Source organism: Peromyscus leucopus, chromosome 20 (genome assembly GCF_004664715.2).
Source record: "Peromyscus leucopus breed LL Stock chromosome 20, UCI_PerLeu_2.1, whole genome shotgun sequence".
In the NCBI taxonomy this organism is placed as follows: domain Eukaryota; kingdom Metazoa; phylum Chordata; class Mammalia; order Rodentia; family Cricetidae; genus Peromyscus; species Peromyscus leucopus.
In genome coordinates, this window is record NC_051080.1 from 58,745,130 (window position 1) to 58,765,024 (window position 19,895).

Genomic DNA, 19,895 nt, shown 5'->3' on the forward strand with positions numbered 1-19,895 from the left:
ATTCCCAGCCCAGTAGGAAGTCTTCAGCACCGTGTTAGAGATCATTGAAGACAGGGATTGTAATTTGTTTATCTTTGTTTACTCTGCCCATGCTACCACACACAGCAAGGGCTCAATAAATGCTGGCTGGATAGTTGAATTAATGGTTAATAATACCCCATGCTTTCAGAAGCAAAAGCATATGCTCCATTCAGCAGTGCTCACAATGTTCTGGATAGTTCTTATTACCAGCTGTGATGGCTGGAAAATGATTGTGGGGTCCCAGGTCTCCACATTAACATGTTTCTTCTAAAGCAAGCCCCCTTCGTTTCCAGTTGCTTCCTGACTAGCTTAGCCTGCTAAGGAATTTCTCCAAGACTTTCTTCCTTGGATTTAGTGAGCAATTTCAGCGTGGCGCATAGAATCCTCATCATTCATGGCTGAAATTGCAGCATGCTGCTTATCTGCATGTAGTCATTCTCCAGGCAAGAAATAATGCATTATTAACACAGCTTTATTATGAGGACCGCGTTTGGCGGATCGAGGAACATTAGAGGATAATTGGAAGGACAGCTGATTTGTTAGCAAAATGTTGCCTTTTGGCTAATGAATCATTCCGAGTTTTGCACCGACAGCTCGGTAACAAGCTTGAAGACTCCTTTGCTTCAGACCATTAAACTTTGACAAACCAGTTATTAAGTACAGCTCGAGCCACCAGTCTGTGGGGATTATTGCAATTAGGAGCCATCTCTGTAATTTTTTTTAATCATTAGGCGAGACAAGGTGAGTCTGATGATGGAGGGTCTGGTGACTGACAGTCTCTGCCGCCTTGGAGTACACAAGGCGATCAACAGCCGCGGGAACAGCTCATCAGTCAGCACACGCTCTTTGCTGGGAAGAGGTGGTACGAGCAATAAAGGTTATTGCTCTCCAACAAGAAGCCCTGTTCGGGAAGGATAGGACACAATTTTCCTTTCATTTCTCTTCAGAGGCTGGAGGTCTTTTCAAAGGAGAGCTAGAGGGAAGAGACAGAGATGTCACAAATGCCCAGAAAAGCTAGGTGGGCTCACGTGCCCATGGTTCTCTACCCTATGTTTCGTGGGATCGCTTTTGCCCTTGGTCTGTCCACGGCACCGTGCCTCCGTTTCCCCTTTCAGCTCTGCTCTCCCGCTATTTATAACACGAATCTCTAGTGCAGCTGGGTAGTATAATTCAACGGAACAAAAGGGAAGCAGAAAAGACAATGGTAAAATTACAAATAGATAACTAGTCTGTGGGCTGATGCAACACTGTTTTCCAGATAGAAGGTCAAGTCTACGTACAGCCTGGATTATGAGACCTTGAGAATCTAGCTCCACAACCGTATGTACTTGTAGGCCTATTTCTGAGGCTTCCTGCCTAGCCTAATTGAGATGCTGTCTCTATTGGCCTCATAATTTCTATCTCTGTGTTTCCACAGTCTTAGAAATGGCCTAACATTCATTTTTACATGTTCAATTTTATTTACTTTTAAGGTCACAGTTATTTTTCAAATTGGGAAAAAGAAGTGGATTAATTTTATTTGGATAACTTTTTTTTTCTCCTACAGTTGTGTGAGTCAACAATGTTTAATATGCATATGAGTGGAATTGCATTCTGGACCTTCAACCCTGTGTGCTATTATGCATTTCGCAGGTGGATATGTTGCTGGGAGTCTTGCTGTCCTCACTGATGCTGCTCATCTCTTAATTGACCTGACTAGTTTCCTGCTCAGTCTCTTTTCCTTATGGCTGTCATCACGGCCTCCCTCCAAGCGGCTGACCTTTGGGTGGTACCGAGCAGGTAAAGGTCTATGATTGTGCATTAATGAATGCACAGTGATGCGGAGTCAAACAGGCGCTAAAAAAAGGAAGGTAAAGTGAAAAGCCCTGTTCAAAAATTCCCACCGGGCCACAAGTTTGGTGCTCAGGATAAAATAACCATGTGGGAATGTGTGCTCTCAACATTAATTCAGCTGACAGCAAGATTCACTGAAGTACCTTCCCTCCTGTGGGACAACAAGAATATGTGTATCATGTTAGCAGCTGCACCATCCCCAGGGTCTCTGTGTAGCAGCAACTAGGAAATGTTCTTTCAGTTACTCTGCATCCTTGAGAGAGATGATAAAGGCAAAGAAGCTTCTGCCACATTACAAACTAGAGTCACAGAGTCCAAGAGAGTGGCGGGAGTGAAGGACTTCTCCCCCAGGGAGTCAGGCCTGAGATATGGGGCTTTCTCAGTCACACACAGCATTTAGTCATTGCTATGGCTGGAACGCTGCCTTCGGATCTCATGTTGGAATTTAATGACTGTTGGCAAGGTGTTGAGATGGGACTTCATGAAGTCATGAGAGCTGTGCTCTCATTAGTGGGTCAATGCTGTTATCGTGGGAGCGGAATCCTGACAGGAAGGGTGAGGTCAGAATAATCTCTTTCCCTTGCTTCACACACGCTTGCTTGCTCGTCTCTCGTGCTATGATGTGGCATAGAAATGTTTGCCAACTTCAAGAACCTTGGTCTTGTACTTGCCAGCATCCAGAAGTGTGAGGGAAAAACAGTCCTTTCATTATAAATTACCTAGCCAGTAGTATTTTATTATAGCAGCAGAAAATGCACCAGGACAGCCATTCAGAGAATGCATGGCACAGCTGAATACATGTTCACTTAGTCACCAGCAACAATAAAGTGGAAGAAAATGCTGATGATGAGAAAGAAGAGGAGGACATAAAATCCACTCCTTTGTCCTTTCTCAGAGCTGTTTCTTTTTCCGAGTGACTGCCTGCTCTTGCCCAGGATGCAGCCAGTCTCTGGAAAGTGTTTACTATGGGTTCTTTTTACAGTATCCCCCTCACCCATCCACATACATTGCAGATCGATGTCCCCTCTCTGCAGGAGGAGTTTATATATTAGCTGGAGGAGTTTCTGTTGAAATGTTTTGTGCCAGTCTTGGAAATACATAGTTACAGCTCTATGATTTCACACTGGCTGTGAAGTCAAGGCAAAGGAGATCTAATGGCAATGCACGGGTAACCCTCACGGCCAACCTTCACAGTGAAAGATGCTGGTTGCCACAAACCACAGCTTGTTCACTGACAATGTGAACTATTGTTTTTTGAAGTTAGAATACTAGGAAACTCTGTCTTCATACGAAGCAGTTTATCAGTGCAGGTGTTCTGGATTGGTTTCCCTTCAACATCCAGAGAGAAGTGAACAGCATCAAAAAGTTTGTGAGAATGAGTTTAGAGAACTCTTGTATCCGTCCCTGGACACTTGGAAGCCATGCGTGTTTGGTTGAGATCTCAGCCTTTGTCAGTACAAATTTTTATATGTATTCAACACCGTCTAGTATTATTAGAACAGTTTTGTTTCTCTAGAGCGTTTTCTTTTTAAAAGAGAGAGTAGACTCAGAATTTTCCATCATTGTTTAGACCAGTGGTTCTTAACCTCTGTGGTTCTCTACTCCTTTGAGGGGCTTGAACAACCCTTTCACAGGGATCACATATCAGATATTCTGCACTGCAGATATTTACATCACAGTAGAAAAACTACAGTTATGTAGTACCATTGAAAAATAATTTTATGATCGGGGGCCACTACAATATGAGGAACTGTATTAAAGGGTCACATCATTAGGAATGTTGAGAATCACTGGCTTAGACTATGTCCCCTTGATGATGGAAATCTATGAGCCCTAGTATTCTAAAAGGCCAAGAATGTTCAATAAAACTCTCTGCTATTAGGTAAAATATTTTGAAATACAGTGCATGATATAAATATTGAGAACTTTAAATGTAACTAGTATGACATATTGACAATTTTTAATTGTATGTCTAGTTAAATGGCTGTACATGATTGGTGGCTACCTAGAGTGAAGCACTACCTAGAGACATAGGTGGGCCATGTGAATCTACAACCCAGGCTAGCCAATCTACTGGCTTTGCTTAGCTGGTTTTTTGGAAACCATGGTAGCACTTGCCCACGTTTCCTCACATGTTTCTTTTAAAGCTAGTTGATTTTGGATCCCTACCTAATGTTTAGATCTGCCTGTTGATCCCTGAGCTTGGTATGAGGGCTTTATTCACCCAGCTCTTCTCTCACTAGACATTTCTAAACAAGGGCTTAGGATGGGGCACACTCAACTTGAATATCTTGATTTAGATCCCCCAGTGGATAGGAACCATACTACTCACCATCTGTGAATTCAGTCTCTGTTTCCGGCTAAGCAGAAATTTTTTTAGCCTGATTCTCATTAAGTTCAGCAAAGGGAGCTTTAAACAATCTAACTAATTAAATAGCAATTCTTGAGAGTTTGTTTAATGGTGTATGTTTCCCTGGACCACGTTTAACAGCAAGGTTCCCACTGGACAGCTCAGAAAGACATTTACTCTCTTCTCAGAGGTCTAGAAAAACAAAAGTATGAGATAAAGGCATGAGTAAAGTTGTTTTCTTCTGAGGTCTGTCAGTGAAGACCAGTTCCATAACTCTCTCAGACCTGCTGATGGCTTGCTGCCAATCTTTGCTGTTTCTTGGCTTAAATATCTCTGCTTTGATCTTCATATTGTCTTGCACTCTCTCTGTATACATGTCTATTTCCACACTTCCCCTTAGAATAAGTAAACCAGCCATATTTGATTATAGGAACATCCTATACCAAAATGATTGCATCTTAACTAGTTGGGTGCAAAGACCTCATTTCCAAATAAAGTGACAATATGAATTACCAACCAATGAATTACATTTTTTTTACATGCAAATCTTTGAGGGACATAATTCAAGCCACAATACATGCCAACTTGTATCCATATGCTATTTTAAAACTCTACCTTATAGATAAAGAAACTCTCATCTGTATAAAGCCTGATAGACAGTCATTGGTATACCATGTGGGTCTGATACCTAAAGTCAAGTCCTAAATCTCTGCATTAATACTTCCCATAGTGTGAAAATGTTCTGTGGATGGACCATCAGATGTTTTGAGTGTTGCAATGGCAATAATCACATATGCATTCTATTATGCATGAAACATACAGTAGCATATCAAACTTGTAATTTCATGGATAACTTTAGGAAGAATCTAAGCATAAAAAGTGAGTTGTGAGAAAAATGCAAAATCACTAAGATCAATAAGTGGCGCATGAACATGTCAAAATAGTGAAGATCATATATAAATGGCTAAAGTCCAGGAAGTGATAGCCACATAATGAGGAATAGTACATGATTCTGCTTTAATAGGACCTAATATGTAGGAGTAACGTGAAGGGAGTGTTGTAGAAGGGACTCGCAGCTGAGGGATTGCCCAGAGTAGATTGGTCTGTGGGCATGTCTGTGGAGGATATTCTTGATTGCTGTGGGAGGGCCTTGCCTAATGTGGGTGGCACCATCCCCTAAGCTGCTGATTTTGTGCTGTATAAGAAAGCTAGCTAAACATAAGCTATCAAGTAGCATTCCTCCCTTGTTCCTAGTTCAAGTTCTTGCTGGAGTTCTGGACTTGACTTCCCTCAGTGATGGACTGTGGCCTGGAAGTTAAGCCAAATAGACCCATGCCTCCCATAAGTTGGTGTTTGTCATAGCAACACAATGAGACCAGGGTAGAGAGCAGAGACTAGCATAATAGAATTTGCCTGACCAGTGGCTCACAGGGTATTTCTAGACCCTTGTGGGTTTTTAAAATCTATCTACGAGGCTGAGTGAGAGGACAGGGAAAGGTATTAAGGAAGGGTCATATGAGCTAAAGTACTTTCTTTCTTAAACAAGCACATTGAGATCGCTCTTATCTTCAAATATTAATGCAAATGTTTCCATTTTGATGCTTCTCTTCCTTGCAGTTGCTCTTAAAAAGCAGTTGGAGTGCAGAGAAGCCCTTGAGTTCGCCCCTGTGTTTACAATATGTCCGGTTGGCAAATGAAACCCATTTTCGTAAAGTACACTCTGAAGCCTTCCGTTTTTACTAGCTTGTTCCTCTAAAGGTGCCAGTGCTGGCAAGTTGTAAATGTTTTATGGTGAAATGAAGAGTTTCTAAACACATTTTACTCGTCATATCTCATTATTTCATCCTCTAATAAGTTTCCATCATTTTAGCACCTGTGTAAATTAAAATCCCCAAGGAGAACAGGGAGGACAGGCGGCAATTAATATGTTCTAAAAATTTGCTGAAAATGACTCAGTAACAGGGAGCATAATGAATTCTGATGTTTGTGTTTTATGGATACCGTGCTAAAGTGCCTCATCTCAGCTCTCAAATCCATTCATACTTCTGCTTCATGAGTCCCTGAAAAAAAAAAAAAACAGTTTGAGGTCATGTTCATAGGCAGGAGGATCAAAGAGTCTCTGACTCTTTTGTGGGGAGTTGGGGATGTGAGTGTGATATTCATGTTACTTTCTGTGAATTTGACTCCCAGAGATCCTTGGTGCCCTGCTGTCTGTCCTTTGCATCTGGGTGGTGACTGGTGTGCTGGTGTACCTTGCCTGTGAGCGCCTGGTGTATCCTGATTACCAGATCCAAGCAAGCATCATGATCATTGTTTCAGGCTGTGCAGTGGCAGCCAACATTGTGTAAGTCATCCCATGCTAAATGTCTATTTGGTTTATCTTCAGTCCTATCTAGAGAAATATTTTTAAAACGAAAAAAAAATCTCCTGTGTCTGTGAAGATGCCAAAGTTCTGACATGGTATTTGAGTGCCACTAAGATTGAAAATAGTGTCGATCACTATGGATTAAGGAGTTTTAAAACAATGACTTCCACTAGCTAGCATATTTGAAAGCTTCCAACATGCCAGAGGGTGGGAAAGGATCTTGTGATGTATATATCAAATTGAATTTTGTGGTCTTTCAACCCCACCAAGTATGAAAGGGAAGCTCAGTTATGTTAACTAGGTAGTGAGGATTTAGGATTTGAATCTAGATCCATGTATTTGGAATAGAGTTTCCATCCTCTCTACTTTCTTATGTTGTTAATGACCCATGCATTGTGGCTTCCAAATGGTTAAACTTTCGTTAGGTAAGTAGATTATGAATTCTCAGACTGATGAATTGATGGAGACCTCAGAAATTATCGACTGTAGTGTGGATTCTGTGTTTAAGGTCTCTTTTGCTGTATATTCATAAAGTGGCCATCACCTTTGTATATTTCAACCAAATCAAAAACGGGGGTTTTCCTTTCATCAAACTCTATTTTAGCCTTACAACATGCTACTACATAAAAAGTTGTTAGGGAAAAAGAAATCCCTCCACAATTGCCTTCAGAAAGAATTCAGTCTCCCAAACCTATGTCAGACATTTCTTCTCCAAAACTCTAAGATAATGAATTCATGTTGTTTTAAGCTCCTAAAGAATTTTGGTAATTTAGTAATTCAGTAAAATGAAAATATTATACAGATTGAGCATTCCTGATCCAAAAATCTAAAATGTCCTGAAACCTGAAACTTTGGAATATGTTTCAAGTTCAAGATTCTGAACGTTGGAACATTTTGAATAGTCAAATCAAGGATATTTAACTGGTAAATTTTATGTGAAAATTCACACACACACACACACACCTTCAAAGTTTTAAACACCTCTAGCACCAAGTTTTCCAAGACAGACGGATACATTTCACACGGGAGAGTTGACATCAAAGTCTTGACAGTGGTTGAAGAAATGGAAATGACACAGCATTTTTTTAAGAGAAGGCATGATGGGATCTTTGCAATTGGTAGATACACTAACTTGTACGGTTTGGAAATGTTCCCTCAGGTTATTATATGAGTCATATTTAGACATCTCCATTTTTACTTCATAGTTTATATGCACAATATCTGAACTGAAAGTTAAAGATGGTATTTAATGATCTTCTGCCATTGCCTAGAGACTATCTTCTAGGAGTTAACTTGAAACTAGCTTCATTTTGGAAGAAAGAATGCAGACAGATGAATGTGAGTCTGTCTTCTCTAGGAGATAAACACTCAGAACATGTGTCCTGCTCACTGGGGGTAAATAGTACCCTCTTCACATAAGGAGAACAGTATGTCCCGGAGGCAGTAGAGAGAACAAAAGTATTATTCCAAAGAGTCACACATCATGTAGGTATGCAAAGATGGCGGATCAACCCAGCCAACTACTACATTAAATCTGGTCCCTTAAGGGTAGATCTTGATCTTTACTATAGATACCATCCAGATTTTCTTTTTACTGCAGCTGCTTTTGAGCATTGCCCTGACCATTGCAAGTACTTTTCATACTTAGAACGACAGCCTGCTTGGTTGCCCGGCCTTCCTTAAGCAAGGGAGCAGGTAGTTATTTATGGATAAAGGGACAGAGTAACTAGAACATTTCCTCCAGGAACTAAGAATATAAGTTTCAAGGGCTGCTAGATGCTGTGTTCTTGAAATATGTGGAGATATCAGAATTGAAATTTGGGAGTAAATCTGCTCCTTGGGAACCCCAAACCAGGACAGAAAGTTCCAAGAACAACTGTAAAGAGTCTTTGATAAAGTTGTAGACAGAGCCCTAAAGGAAATGTTTTTCTGCATAATTTGTGAATTCAGCCCAGTTGCTGTGTGTATCTAAACCAGATTCCTCTTCTGGTACAACTATAGTGGCTATTTTTAGTAGACATGAACATAAATGTGTGTGTGTGTGATCCCTGCAATCTGTGCCATACATGTATGCTAGGGAGATATCATGCCCAGTTTGTGGTACAAACAACAGTGCCTAAATATGTGTTCCCCATCATCTTAAAATAAAACAAGTAAAAGAATGAATGACAATGTGATGAACATAAATAACAGATCTAGAAGATCCATAGACTGCCAGCCTATCAGGCCATCTGGGGCGTGTGGAATGGTAACTCATAGTTGACAGTGAATTTCTATCCAAATACTGACAATCTGAAAACTGCATTATGGAATGATCAAATCTTGATGGATATCTGTGATTCTGCTTTTGGTGATGGCCTGAGATTTAACAGATACTTTGCCCATACATGATGTCTTCTTCAGTTTGCTTGAAAGAGTCAGGCTAAACTTTGCAATATGTTGCAATATGTGTGTGTACATATACAAGTTATACTAGATCAGATGATTTCAGTCACTGTATGAATAAGTATATATGCAGACCTAGTATTCTCTTTATTGGACATTAGAAAATTATTCAGATTTCAAATAATCACTCAAATAAACCAAATTAAGCACAATTAAAAAATTAAAGATTCTAACATTGGGAGCAGGATAGATAGCTCAGTCAGTAATGTACTTGCATCACAAGCATGGGTTCCTGAATTTGACCCCTAGAAGCCACAGGAAAATGTTAGGCATAGTGGTTTGTAATCTCAATGCTGGAGAAACAAAGACAGGGGTCCTTTGGTCAGCTTGCCTAGCCAAATCATTGAGTCTCACAATAATGAGACCTTGTCTCAAGAACAGGGTGGATAGCTCCTAACCAAGGTGGTTCTCTGGTATCCACAAGTACATGCACACATGAGCAGGCACACACACAAGCACTGGCATACACGTGAGCACATAAATATATAGACACTTAGACTGATAAATTCCCTCTGAAAGCCATAGACTGTATAACAAAGCACCAGTATCAGACATGAGAAACCTCCTTTTGGGTGCTGGTCAAGGGAGATCAAGAGATTCCTCAAAAATATAAGCTATTGCTATCCTTGCTTGCCTCCCAGAACTTGAAGATATTATTTCTGAAGACATCATGTGCTTTGTACACAGGAGGAACTGGGCTAGTATTGACCTGGAAGCCTCCTCGTGGTGGACTAACTCTCATAGAATTTGAGGGTTCTATACAAGCTGCCAAGGGAGATAACACCAATAGTCTGAGCCAGCTATAAAGCCTAGGAACCATAATGATAAGCCCAGCAAGGTATACTCAGGGTTGCAATAGTGGCATTTACATGTTGGGGGCAACCAACAGCCATCTAATTGGACCAATGTTTGGTTTTCATGAGAGCAGTAATGCTTTTCAATTTTAGTGTGGAACGGTGTAGCATTATGTTGGTGAATTCCCCAGGAAAACAGAGGTGAATGTTTGAAATATTTCCTTTTGGGAGTTTGTAGAAGTAACTGTCTTATTAAATAAGAAACACAGAGCCAATGTAAAGATAAAAGCCCAAGAGGTCAGAGCTAAGAGCCTTACCCTTCCTGCTTCAGTGATCTGATCTTCTTCAACCAAGAGAGACCTACTTCCTGTGTGTTTGTCTTTATATAGACTTTCTGTTCTGCCTTCTCATTTGTTGTAAACCCAACCACATGACCGCCTCGTCACTGCCTGTCTGTACAGACCTCCAGGTCTTCTATGGTTGGTATTGAGATTAAAGGCGTGTGTCTCCAATGCTGGCTGTATCCTTGACCACACAGAGATCTACCTAGCTCTGCCTACTAAGTGCTGGGATTAAAGGCGTGCACCATGAACGCCCAGCTCCGCTATGGCTTACTATTAGCTCTGACCCCCAGGCAACTTTATTTATCAACATACAAATAAAATCACATTTCAGTACAAATAAAATATCACCATAGGAGTTTTTAAAAGTTCTAAGATATACTTACAATCAAATATAAGTCCAACATGGTACACTGTAAGGCACTGATACTTTAATTACCTGACAGTTTAGATAATAAATTCTACTAGTGACTCATTCATTCTGCTGTGTAGGCTTTTAAAGGCTTATTGTATGTGTGTCAGGAACATTGTTATCTCTTTCAGACTAACTGCAATCCTGCACCAACGGCACCTTGGCCACAACCACAAGGATGTACAAGCTAATGCCAGTGTCAGAGCAGCTTTTGTGCACGCCCTTGGGGATGTATTTCAGAGCATCAGTGTGCTAATTAGTGCTCTCATTATCTACTTTAAGGTATGTTTAGTAATCATAGTAATTCTATGGATGAGGTAGCATCAAAATTAAGACTCAAACACCACCAATATTAGCAGCTTGTGTTTACCTGCACAAATCACTTTACAAAGTTAAAACTAACAAATACTGAATCCTTAGTATACCTCAGATTCTAAAGAGCTGTCTTTATCTGTTGGGCTTTGAGTCTTTCAAGAAAGTTCCTTTTGATATGGTGTTAAGATGTAAATCAATGGAACCATGAACAACTCGGGGCACTTAGATGTAAGCAATGGATGAGATCTCTGGTTTATTTAAATTATACTAATTGGCTGAAAGTATGGAATGAACTCAGAGACAGAAATCAAGGTAGAAATAAGGGCACAGTTTGGTATCTATGGGTATCATGCTGAAATAAATGTGTCTTATCAAATATTTCTCCTGTTCTTGTCACTGCTGAGAGTCATATTTCTTAAAGATCTATTTATGTTTATTTTATAAATTAGTCCAATAATGTGTCTCTCTCTGAGTGAGTATGTGCACATGAGTGCCGGTACCCATAGTGATCAGAGGATTTGGATTTTCTGGAGCCTGATGTGAGTGCTTGGAAGTGTACTCAGGTTCTCTGCAAGAGCAGCACTCCCTCCTAACCCTCTGGCCATCTCTCCAGCATTCTGAGAATCACATTTTATGGGAGGGTGTCTGGTTTACTTAATTTGGGACTTGTGCCTACTGCTTGGCTGGGGAAGGATAGAGCACCTGAATCATGGATCTATTTGCATTGTTCTCAGTGTGGGAGGAGCTTCTTTTTCCCCAAAGCAAAGTTCTGGGTCAAAACAAGAAAGGAGAAAGGTCTCCTATCCTAAACATGTAAATACTTACCAACAGAGACGTGTGTTTGGGACAGAGAGCGTGGGGCCAAAAATGGCATTCAGCTCTGCCTTTTTCTATCATGCTATCATGATTTTTCATTTTGGAGAGAATAGTGGTTTTTTCCTAAAATGTTCAAATACGTAAGTGGAAGTAAAAGAATTCTGAACTCAGATAGAGAAAATACACCTTGAAAACTTCAAGTCAGTAAATAAATAAAAACTTTTAAAGTAAAATAAAAGCTTCAAGTCAAAGGTAAAGACAGTTTAAAATCATAAAGATTAACAGTTTGAGTTTGCCAGAAGGGATGGAGAATACCAAGGAAACAAAGCCTTCTAAACCCAATGGGACCCGTGTACACATGAACTCAGACTGTGGCAGCATGCACACATCCTGCTCAGATCTAGGCCTGGTGTGGTCCCAGTGCTCAGAAGGGGACAGGACACAAGCCCCATCCCCAACCCAGAAGCTATTTCCAATTGATAAGCAACTCATACATGAAAAATTAGTTTCTCCAATGGAGTTTCACCATTCTGAAGGGCAGGCCCCATGCCCAGAAGTAGATGCCACAACAAAATGAAATCAGTGGCGTTGTTGGAGATTCTTTGTCTCATAATGTTTTGTCAGGGCACTGTTTAAAAAAATCTTACAGATCATTTGTATATATATTATGACTTCTGTTTTTGTGTTTTATGGGATTTGTGTGTGTGTATGTGTGTGTCTGCATCTATTTATGTTTCTTGAGCTTTTTCTTTTTATTTATTTATTTTTTCTTTTCTTTTATTTTACAATATCATTCAGTTCTACATATCAGCCACGGGTTCCCCTATTCTCCCCCCTCCCACCCCCTCCCCTTACCCCCAGCCCACCCCCATTCCCACCTCCCCATTCCCACCTCCTCCAGGGCAAATCCTCCCCCGAGGACTACAATCAACCTGGTAGACTCAGTCCAGGCAGGTCCAGTCCCTTCCTCCCAGACTGAGGCAAGTGTCCCTGCATAAGCTCCAGGTTTCAAACAGCCAGCTCATGCAATGAGCACAGGACTTAGTCCCACTGCCTAGTTGCCTCCCAAACTGATCAAGCCAATCAACTGCCTCACCTATTCAGAGGGCCTGATCCAGCTGGGGGCCCCTCAGCCTTTGGTTCATAGTTCATGTGTTTCCATTCATTTGGCTATTTTTTTCAATAATTGAGTAAAACTGAAATTTATCATAAGCCACAGTTGTCCTAGGGACCTCCATGCTATATATATATATAGCCTCCATGGTTCTATGGGTTGTGGTCTGATTGTTCTTTATTTTATATCTAGAATCCACTTATGAGTGAGTACATATCATGATTGCCTTTGGGTTTGGGTTACCTCACTCAGGATGATTTTTTCTAGTTCCATCTATTTGCCTGCAAATTTCATGCTTTCATTGTTTTTCTCTGCTGAGTAGTACTCCATTGTGTATATGTACAACATTTTTTTCATCCATTCTTCCGTTGACGGGCATCTAGGTTGTTTCCAGGTTCTGGCTATTACAAATAGTGCTGCTATGAACATAGCTGAGCATGTATCTTTATGGTATGAATCAGCATTCCTTGGGTATATGCCCAAGAGTGGGATGGCTGGGTCTTGAGGTAGTTCGATTCCTAATTTTCTGAGAAACCACCATACTGATTTCCACAGTGGTTGTACAAGTTTACATTCCCACCAACAGTGGAGGAGTGTTCCCTTTGCTCCACATCCTCTCCAGCATTGACTGTCATTGGTGTTTTTGATTGTAGCCATTCTGACAGGTGTAAGGTGGTATCTCAGAGTCGTTTTGATTTGCATTTCTCTGATGATTAAGGATGTTGAGCATTTCTTTAAATGTCTTTCAGCCATTTGTGATTCCTGTTTTGTGAATTCTCTGTTTAGCTCTTTAGCCCATTTTTTTAATTGGACTGTTCAGTATTTTGATGTCTAGTTTCTTGAGTTCTTTATATACTGTGGAGATCAATCCTCTGTCAGATGTGGGGTTGGTGAAGATCTTTTCCCATTCTGTTGGCTGTCTTTTTGTCTTATTGATTGTGTCTTTTGCTCTGCAAAAGCTTCTCAATTTTGAGAGGTCCCATTTATTAATTGTTGTGCTCAGGGTCTGTGCTGTTGGTGTTTTATTTAGGAAATGGTCTCCAGTGCCAATGCGTTCAAGAGTGCTTCCTACTTTCTTTTCTATTAAGTTTAGTGTAACTGGATTTATGTTCAGGTCTTTGATCCACTTGGACTTGAGTTTTGTGCATGGGGACAGATATGGATCTATTTGTAATTTTTTACATATTGACTTCCAGTTATGCCAGCACCATTTGTTGAAGATACTTTCTTTTTTCCATTGTATAGTTTTGGCTCCTTTGTCAAAAACCAGGTGTTCATATGTGCATGGATTAATGTCAGGGTCTTCAATTCGATTCCATTCGTCCGTATGTTGGTTTTTATACCAGTACCAAGCTGTTTTTATTACTATAGCTCTTGAGCTTTTTCTTGGCTCTTCTTCTTCTGTTTGTCTTGGCCTATCCTGTTTGTTTGTTTATCTTTTATTATTGTTGTTTTTATCAATTATTATTGTCATTATTATTATTTTAGGTACCTATGTGTATCCTAATGAGAGGGAGAAAAAAAGGGTGTGGATTTGGGTAGGTGAGGAAGTGGGAAGGATCTGAGAGGAGTTGGGGGACGGGAAACAATAATCAGAATAGATTGTATTAAACAATCTATTTCAACTAATAAAAAAACAAACTTGCAATGCATTCTTAACAGACCACTAGTTTTCAGCAATCCAAAACCTTAGAATGTCATCAGATAGCACCTGAAACCTATAGTGGGATCTCCCCAGCTTTGCTGTAACCGCCTGTCCATGGCCTCCACCATGTAGTTGGTAAATACTTTGATTATGGCTTTCTTTGTTGTGTAACTAATAAAATCCCATGTAACAACTTCAAAAAAAATTAACTCGAGTCCCCACACAAGGGTTAGGTTGATGCTACATTTCCCAAGGGAAGTGGAGCTCAGACCTTTCTGTGTCCGTGAGCTTCACTACAGTACTGCAATCAGAATAGCACATATTTCACTCCAGTATCAAGGATATCAATTCATGGAGGGAGGGAAAGAGAAAGAGAGGAAGATTTTATATATATGGCGGAGGGCTCAAGAATCAAGACTCATGCTTTGGGCTTTTGGCTTTGGGCTTTGGTTTGTGCTTTAAAGGCTAAAATAAATGATATTCCCATTTCCTCCCTCACCATGGTTAAGGTTGAAAAGCATTGGCTAGTGTGACCACCTTTTCACATATTTCCATGACTACAGTGTTCTCACATTAATTTGAGAAACTTTAAATCAGGGTCTTTTAAGAGAACACTTAAATTTAATTCTTAAGTTATTGTGAGCACATTTCTAGAAGCCTCCATTCATTAGTCACTAGAAATTTAAAGCTCCTTCTGTGACTGAGTCCCCAGGAACAGCATTCTGCCTTTGAGGAAGGTAAATGGGTAGTAGGAAAAGAAGGACTCAGAGAGGTTCACTTAATTTATTAACTGGGGTTCTTGATGGAAAGTCTGAACTCAGTTAACCGAAGTGGCCGTGTTTTCCAGCCAGACTACAAAATTGCTGATCCAGTGTGCACATTTATCTTTTCCATCCTGGTTTTGGTCAGTACCATCATGATCTTAAAAGACTTCTCCATCTTACTCATGGAAGGTAGGAATGCTTTCACCATTTTTCCTAAGACTGATGTTCCCCTTTCCCCTTTGATCATAAAGGGATGACTGCAAGGCATGTTCTCTGTTGATTTGTATTATAGGGCAAAATTAGGGTGATAAGGATTTTTAATATCTGATTTTTTTCTTATATGGAACAAATAGAAACAGCATTCATATGTGTTAAATTCTGTCTCGCAATGTAAAGATACCAAGGATAATACTAAATACAACATTAGAGGAAAATATTGAAAAAATTATAAATATGTCCCCAAGTATACTGGCAAAATATCTAAGAAATACAAGTGGAGTCTTTCTCTTATCATTATAGTTGAACACTTAGGTCTCATGTACCTCAAAGTACAAGGACACTGTGATGACATTTATTTGTTCAGTAAGTGCTTGGTGAACCCTGTGCGATCATGTCCTTAAAATTCAACTTACAAAGCTGAGCAAAGCAGTGATTGGCCCTCTCCTAATCTCGGAGGAGCTACAATCGGGGAGGAGCTATGCATGAGTGAAAGGAGAATTGTCTAAACCATGAGAAAGAATAGAACAGCATGTGTTACAACAGAGGAGGCATGGGACTTTAACATGGCTGAGGAAGAGGGGCCAGTAGGAAGCTGGGGAAATGATTTTTCAAGCTTGTTCTTAGCCCAAAGCAGATTTTTGCTAATTAACCTCATTGCACATAACCAGTGTGACCCATATATTCTTCTGCTTTACCTGGCTCCATGAGTCCTCCAGTTAATCAAAAATAGATGACAGTAGTCACTCTCATGGTCAAGAAAGTAGCTCATGACTAAAGCTTGCTGGGCACATTTCCTTCTTCTATTCTGTATTTTGGTGATTTTCTTTACATCTGGCATAACACAGTTGGCGTATGGCTGTTTTCTGAGCTTCCCAGACTGCATCTCTGTCATTAGGGGTGACATGTTGAGACTAGTTCAGTCCCAAAGAACAGGTAATTAGCCAGGCATTGCGGCAGATGCCTGAAGGCCCAGCAGTTGGGAGATACAGGCAGGAGAACTGTTACAAGTTCAAGACTAGCTTGGACTATATAATACATTCAGGCCATCTAGGATTACATAGTGAGAACCTGTCAAAAATAAATTTGAAAAAAAAATAAAAACCAAACTGATTGGCTGGTGGTCTTCCCATCTTCCCATGTGTTCTACATGATTCATTTAGAAAGAAGAGTGACAGTCAAATTATGATAGTCTGTGACCCAGATGTTGAATGCTGACTTGGGCAGCCGAAACAATGGGGAATTTGAAAACCAAGTGATAAGCTATCATTGTAACGTTAGCATTTCCTCTTAGCACAGTTCCTGGGGTGCCTTATTGGACAACCGACATTGCATAGCATTATAATTTACAAAGAACAGGCTTGTTCCATGAAGTCCCCACATCATTCATGATGCATGCATTGCTCTTACTGGCCATATTTTACTATGCATATGATCAGAGAAGCATCACAATTTGAGGAAATTCACAATAATTGTAGTCAGAATGTAAATCCAAGATTTATGATACCAAACCCCATGTTGTTTCATTATGTTTTGTAGAGACTGTGCAAAGATAAAAGCACTGTTAGGATGATTACTATTGCTAGATGTTGCCTAGTAAATTCTGTATTTTCTCTGTGGACTTGAGATTTGTAACAAACCCTTTGACAGAGTCTGATTTTTAAATATTTGAGGAAAAAAAATCAAAGTAGGGACTCGATGCAAGTTGGTGTTCTGCTGAACTGTGCAGCTGACTTAGCATTCACAAGCAAGCGCATTCAGATAAGTAACAAGAGGGTCATACTCTTCCTTTGACAGGCGTTCCAAAGGGCCTGAGTTACAACAGCGTGAAAGAGCTCATCCTCGCAGTTGATGGTGTGATGTCTGTGCACAGTCTGCACATCTGGTCGCTTACAGTGAACCAAGTGATTCTCTCTGTTCATGTTGCTACAGGTCAGTGAGTTTTGTAAACACCCTGGGCAAGATTCACTCCATACCCTGAGACCTCAGTCATTTCTCTTCCTTTTAGAGCTGCCCTTACTATCTATTGTCTGTCAAAACAACTGTAAAATGTGTTGCTCTACCCAGCGTCTCTGAAAACCAACCCACTTATCAATGTTGTCATAGTAACAATGATCCCAATGGCATCCTCTGGGCTGATTGCATAGGGTAGAGAGACAGTACAAACGGCTAAAATATCTCCCCAACTTCAAGCCCTTGGCCTCAGGAAAAAAAAAAAAAAAAAAAAAAAAAAAAAAAAAAAAAAAAAACGACTCCACCTGTTTGTCTGGGCGCCATCTCAGTCTAAATAATAGGAATGAATTCGACAAGAAAAATAAAATCTCAATGGAGTATCTTCTGTGTAAAAGATGGTTTTCTGACCCTGAACACAAAAGAAGGGAAATAGAAGCTCAGCTTTGAAATTCCCACAAGCTAATCGATGTGTTGAAAGATGGTCAGCCACCCATTGCCATGCAACACACTTCATAGAATAGACTCAAGCCTGCTTTTTTCAAGTGGAAGGGGATTAAGTCCATGATAAGTTTTCAGACTGGGAGAAATGGGAGGTAGGAGGTTTTTCATTCTCTTAGGAGAAAGCTCAGGCCAGGAGTACTATGTTAGGCTGTTAAAAGATGACTGAAGAAGTTACTTAGAGGCAAGGGACGGGAATATCAGTGACAGTCTTTTGAAGGCTGTGCTTTGTCAGATGTCCCCATCCTCTCCAAGGGTCTCAGATATGACTTCAGGAAATTTACAGCATCCTCCGTACCAATCTCTCACCTCAAGGGGAAGAATATAGCAAACAATCAGGTTACCCTGGGGGGGGGGCGACTTTGCAGCCTTCTGATATTATTTAAGGCAGGAAAAAGGAGGGCAGTGAGGGTGGATGCTCTAGGGAAGGTCTGGGGGAGCTCTAAATGTTTCCTTGTTCCTGCCACTTGTCTTGATATAAATTCTAATTAAATCCGAGGGCCACAAAAGGGGGATTTGTGGGGGCTGATGAGCAGCGCCCAGTACGACACAATAGCTCAATCTGGTCCTGCTTCTTTCCAAGCCTTGTCGCTCCTTCCATATGAAGCTCCTATGAATGCCATACTGCAGAGGTAATTGAGTAGGATGAGTACGCATAGTGATGGGCACTTTACTGCACTCATGTTCCCCTGCCTTGTCTGTGTGAACAGAGCTAAGTTCTAAAGCCAAATGCTTCTTTAGCATTTAGCACCCATCAGGCACCGAACACTTGCAGCTGAAATCAATCAGTTCCTGCATCTTTCTCTCTCCCTCATGTGTGTATGTGTGTGTGTGTGTGTGTGTGTGTGTGTGTGTGTGTGTGAGAGAGAGAGAGAGAGAGAGAGAGAGAGAGAGAGAGAGAGAGAGAGAGAGAATGTATTATCTGCATTAATATTCCTGTGTTTCTTTATCAACAGCTGCTAGCCAGGACAGCCAGTCAGTCCGGACAGGGATTGCTCGAGCCCTCAGCACTAGCTTTGATCTGCACTCTCTCACCATCCAAATAGAATCTGCATCAGACCAGGATCCCAGCTGCCTTTTCTGTGAAGACCCACAGGACTAGCTCGGCCCCACCGCCAGCTTCCTGTGTCTCCCAGGACATGAGAAACTGCTGCAAAGTTTCAGTAACAGGCAGTGAGGCAACCAGCAGAATAGATATGAGCAAGTCATGGCAATGTAGCATGCATGTTCTTCCTTTTTATTTATCCACACTCACCATGAATGAAGATGCACAAGATTCATCAGTTTCTTGGATTATATCATAATCAGTAGTTGTTTCCAATCATAGGAATATATACAGAGATTAATCCTAACTGGGAGATGAAATAGCAGATGTTTGCAACCACAGGTAATAAATGGTTCACTTCCCTACAATAATGGGTATACCTGAATTCAGGAATGCCTTTCCAGGGATCTTCAGCATGAGACACAAATATTTGGTCAGAATCTTGAGGCATTAGAACTCGTCTCTTCCACCATCTCCAAACAGGCATTCATTATTTATGAAATGGTGTGATTCCCTCTTTTAATCTTGCATGTAAATTACGATGCCGTATGTGTATGCTACTGAATTATATTTTACACTACTGCAGTGCTCTATGTGTAAGCTACTGAATTCTATTTTAGTTCTCTCTGCAAACGGTATGGGAGAAGGAAAAAGCTCTGAAATTGCTAGCTTTTGAATGTTTTCATAAATTGTAATTTAATAATGCAAGAAAATGAGGAGGCACAGAACAGGATGCTTCTTATCCAGGTTACAGGGAAAGGACTTAAGTCAAAGAATTAAGATAAATGTCCAGTTTTGCGCAATATTTATAAATCACTGTTGTTCAATCTGTACTGCATTTTCTAACAGTATAACTTTTAGAATTTCAACTTAATACTATTATTATATAGATAAAACAAAAAATCAAAGAGGATAGGTAATTTTAAAATGTTATTTTTTTCACTCGTTCAAAAGATATTTTTTGATAC

The 19,895-nt window shown here is 40.4% G+C and overlaps 1 protein-coding gene across 1 annotated transcript in view; it reads left to right on the top strand.

Annotated features, from left to right (window-relative positions):
* Positions 1–19,692, top strand: part of Slc30a8 (solute carrier family 30 member 8) — a 40,381-nt gene extending 20,689 nt beyond the window's left edge. Inside the window, exons 3-8 of the mRNA XM_028867968.2 lie at positions 1,654–1,800; positions 6,395–6,548; positions 10,693–10,843; positions 15,299–15,404; positions 17,229–17,363; positions 18,839–19,692. Of these exons, the coding sequence (XP_028723801.1) occupies positions 1,654–1,800; positions 6,395–6,548; positions 10,693–10,843; positions 15,299–15,404; positions 17,229–17,363; positions 18,839–18,984 (839 nt within the window). The 3' untranslated portion in view covers positions 18,985–19,692. The remainder of the gene's footprint in view (positions 1–1,653; positions 1,801–6,394; positions 6,549–10,692; positions 10,844–15,298; positions 15,405–17,228; positions 17,364–18,838) is intronic.
* The last annotated feature ends 203 nt before the right edge of the window (positions 19,693–19,895 follow it).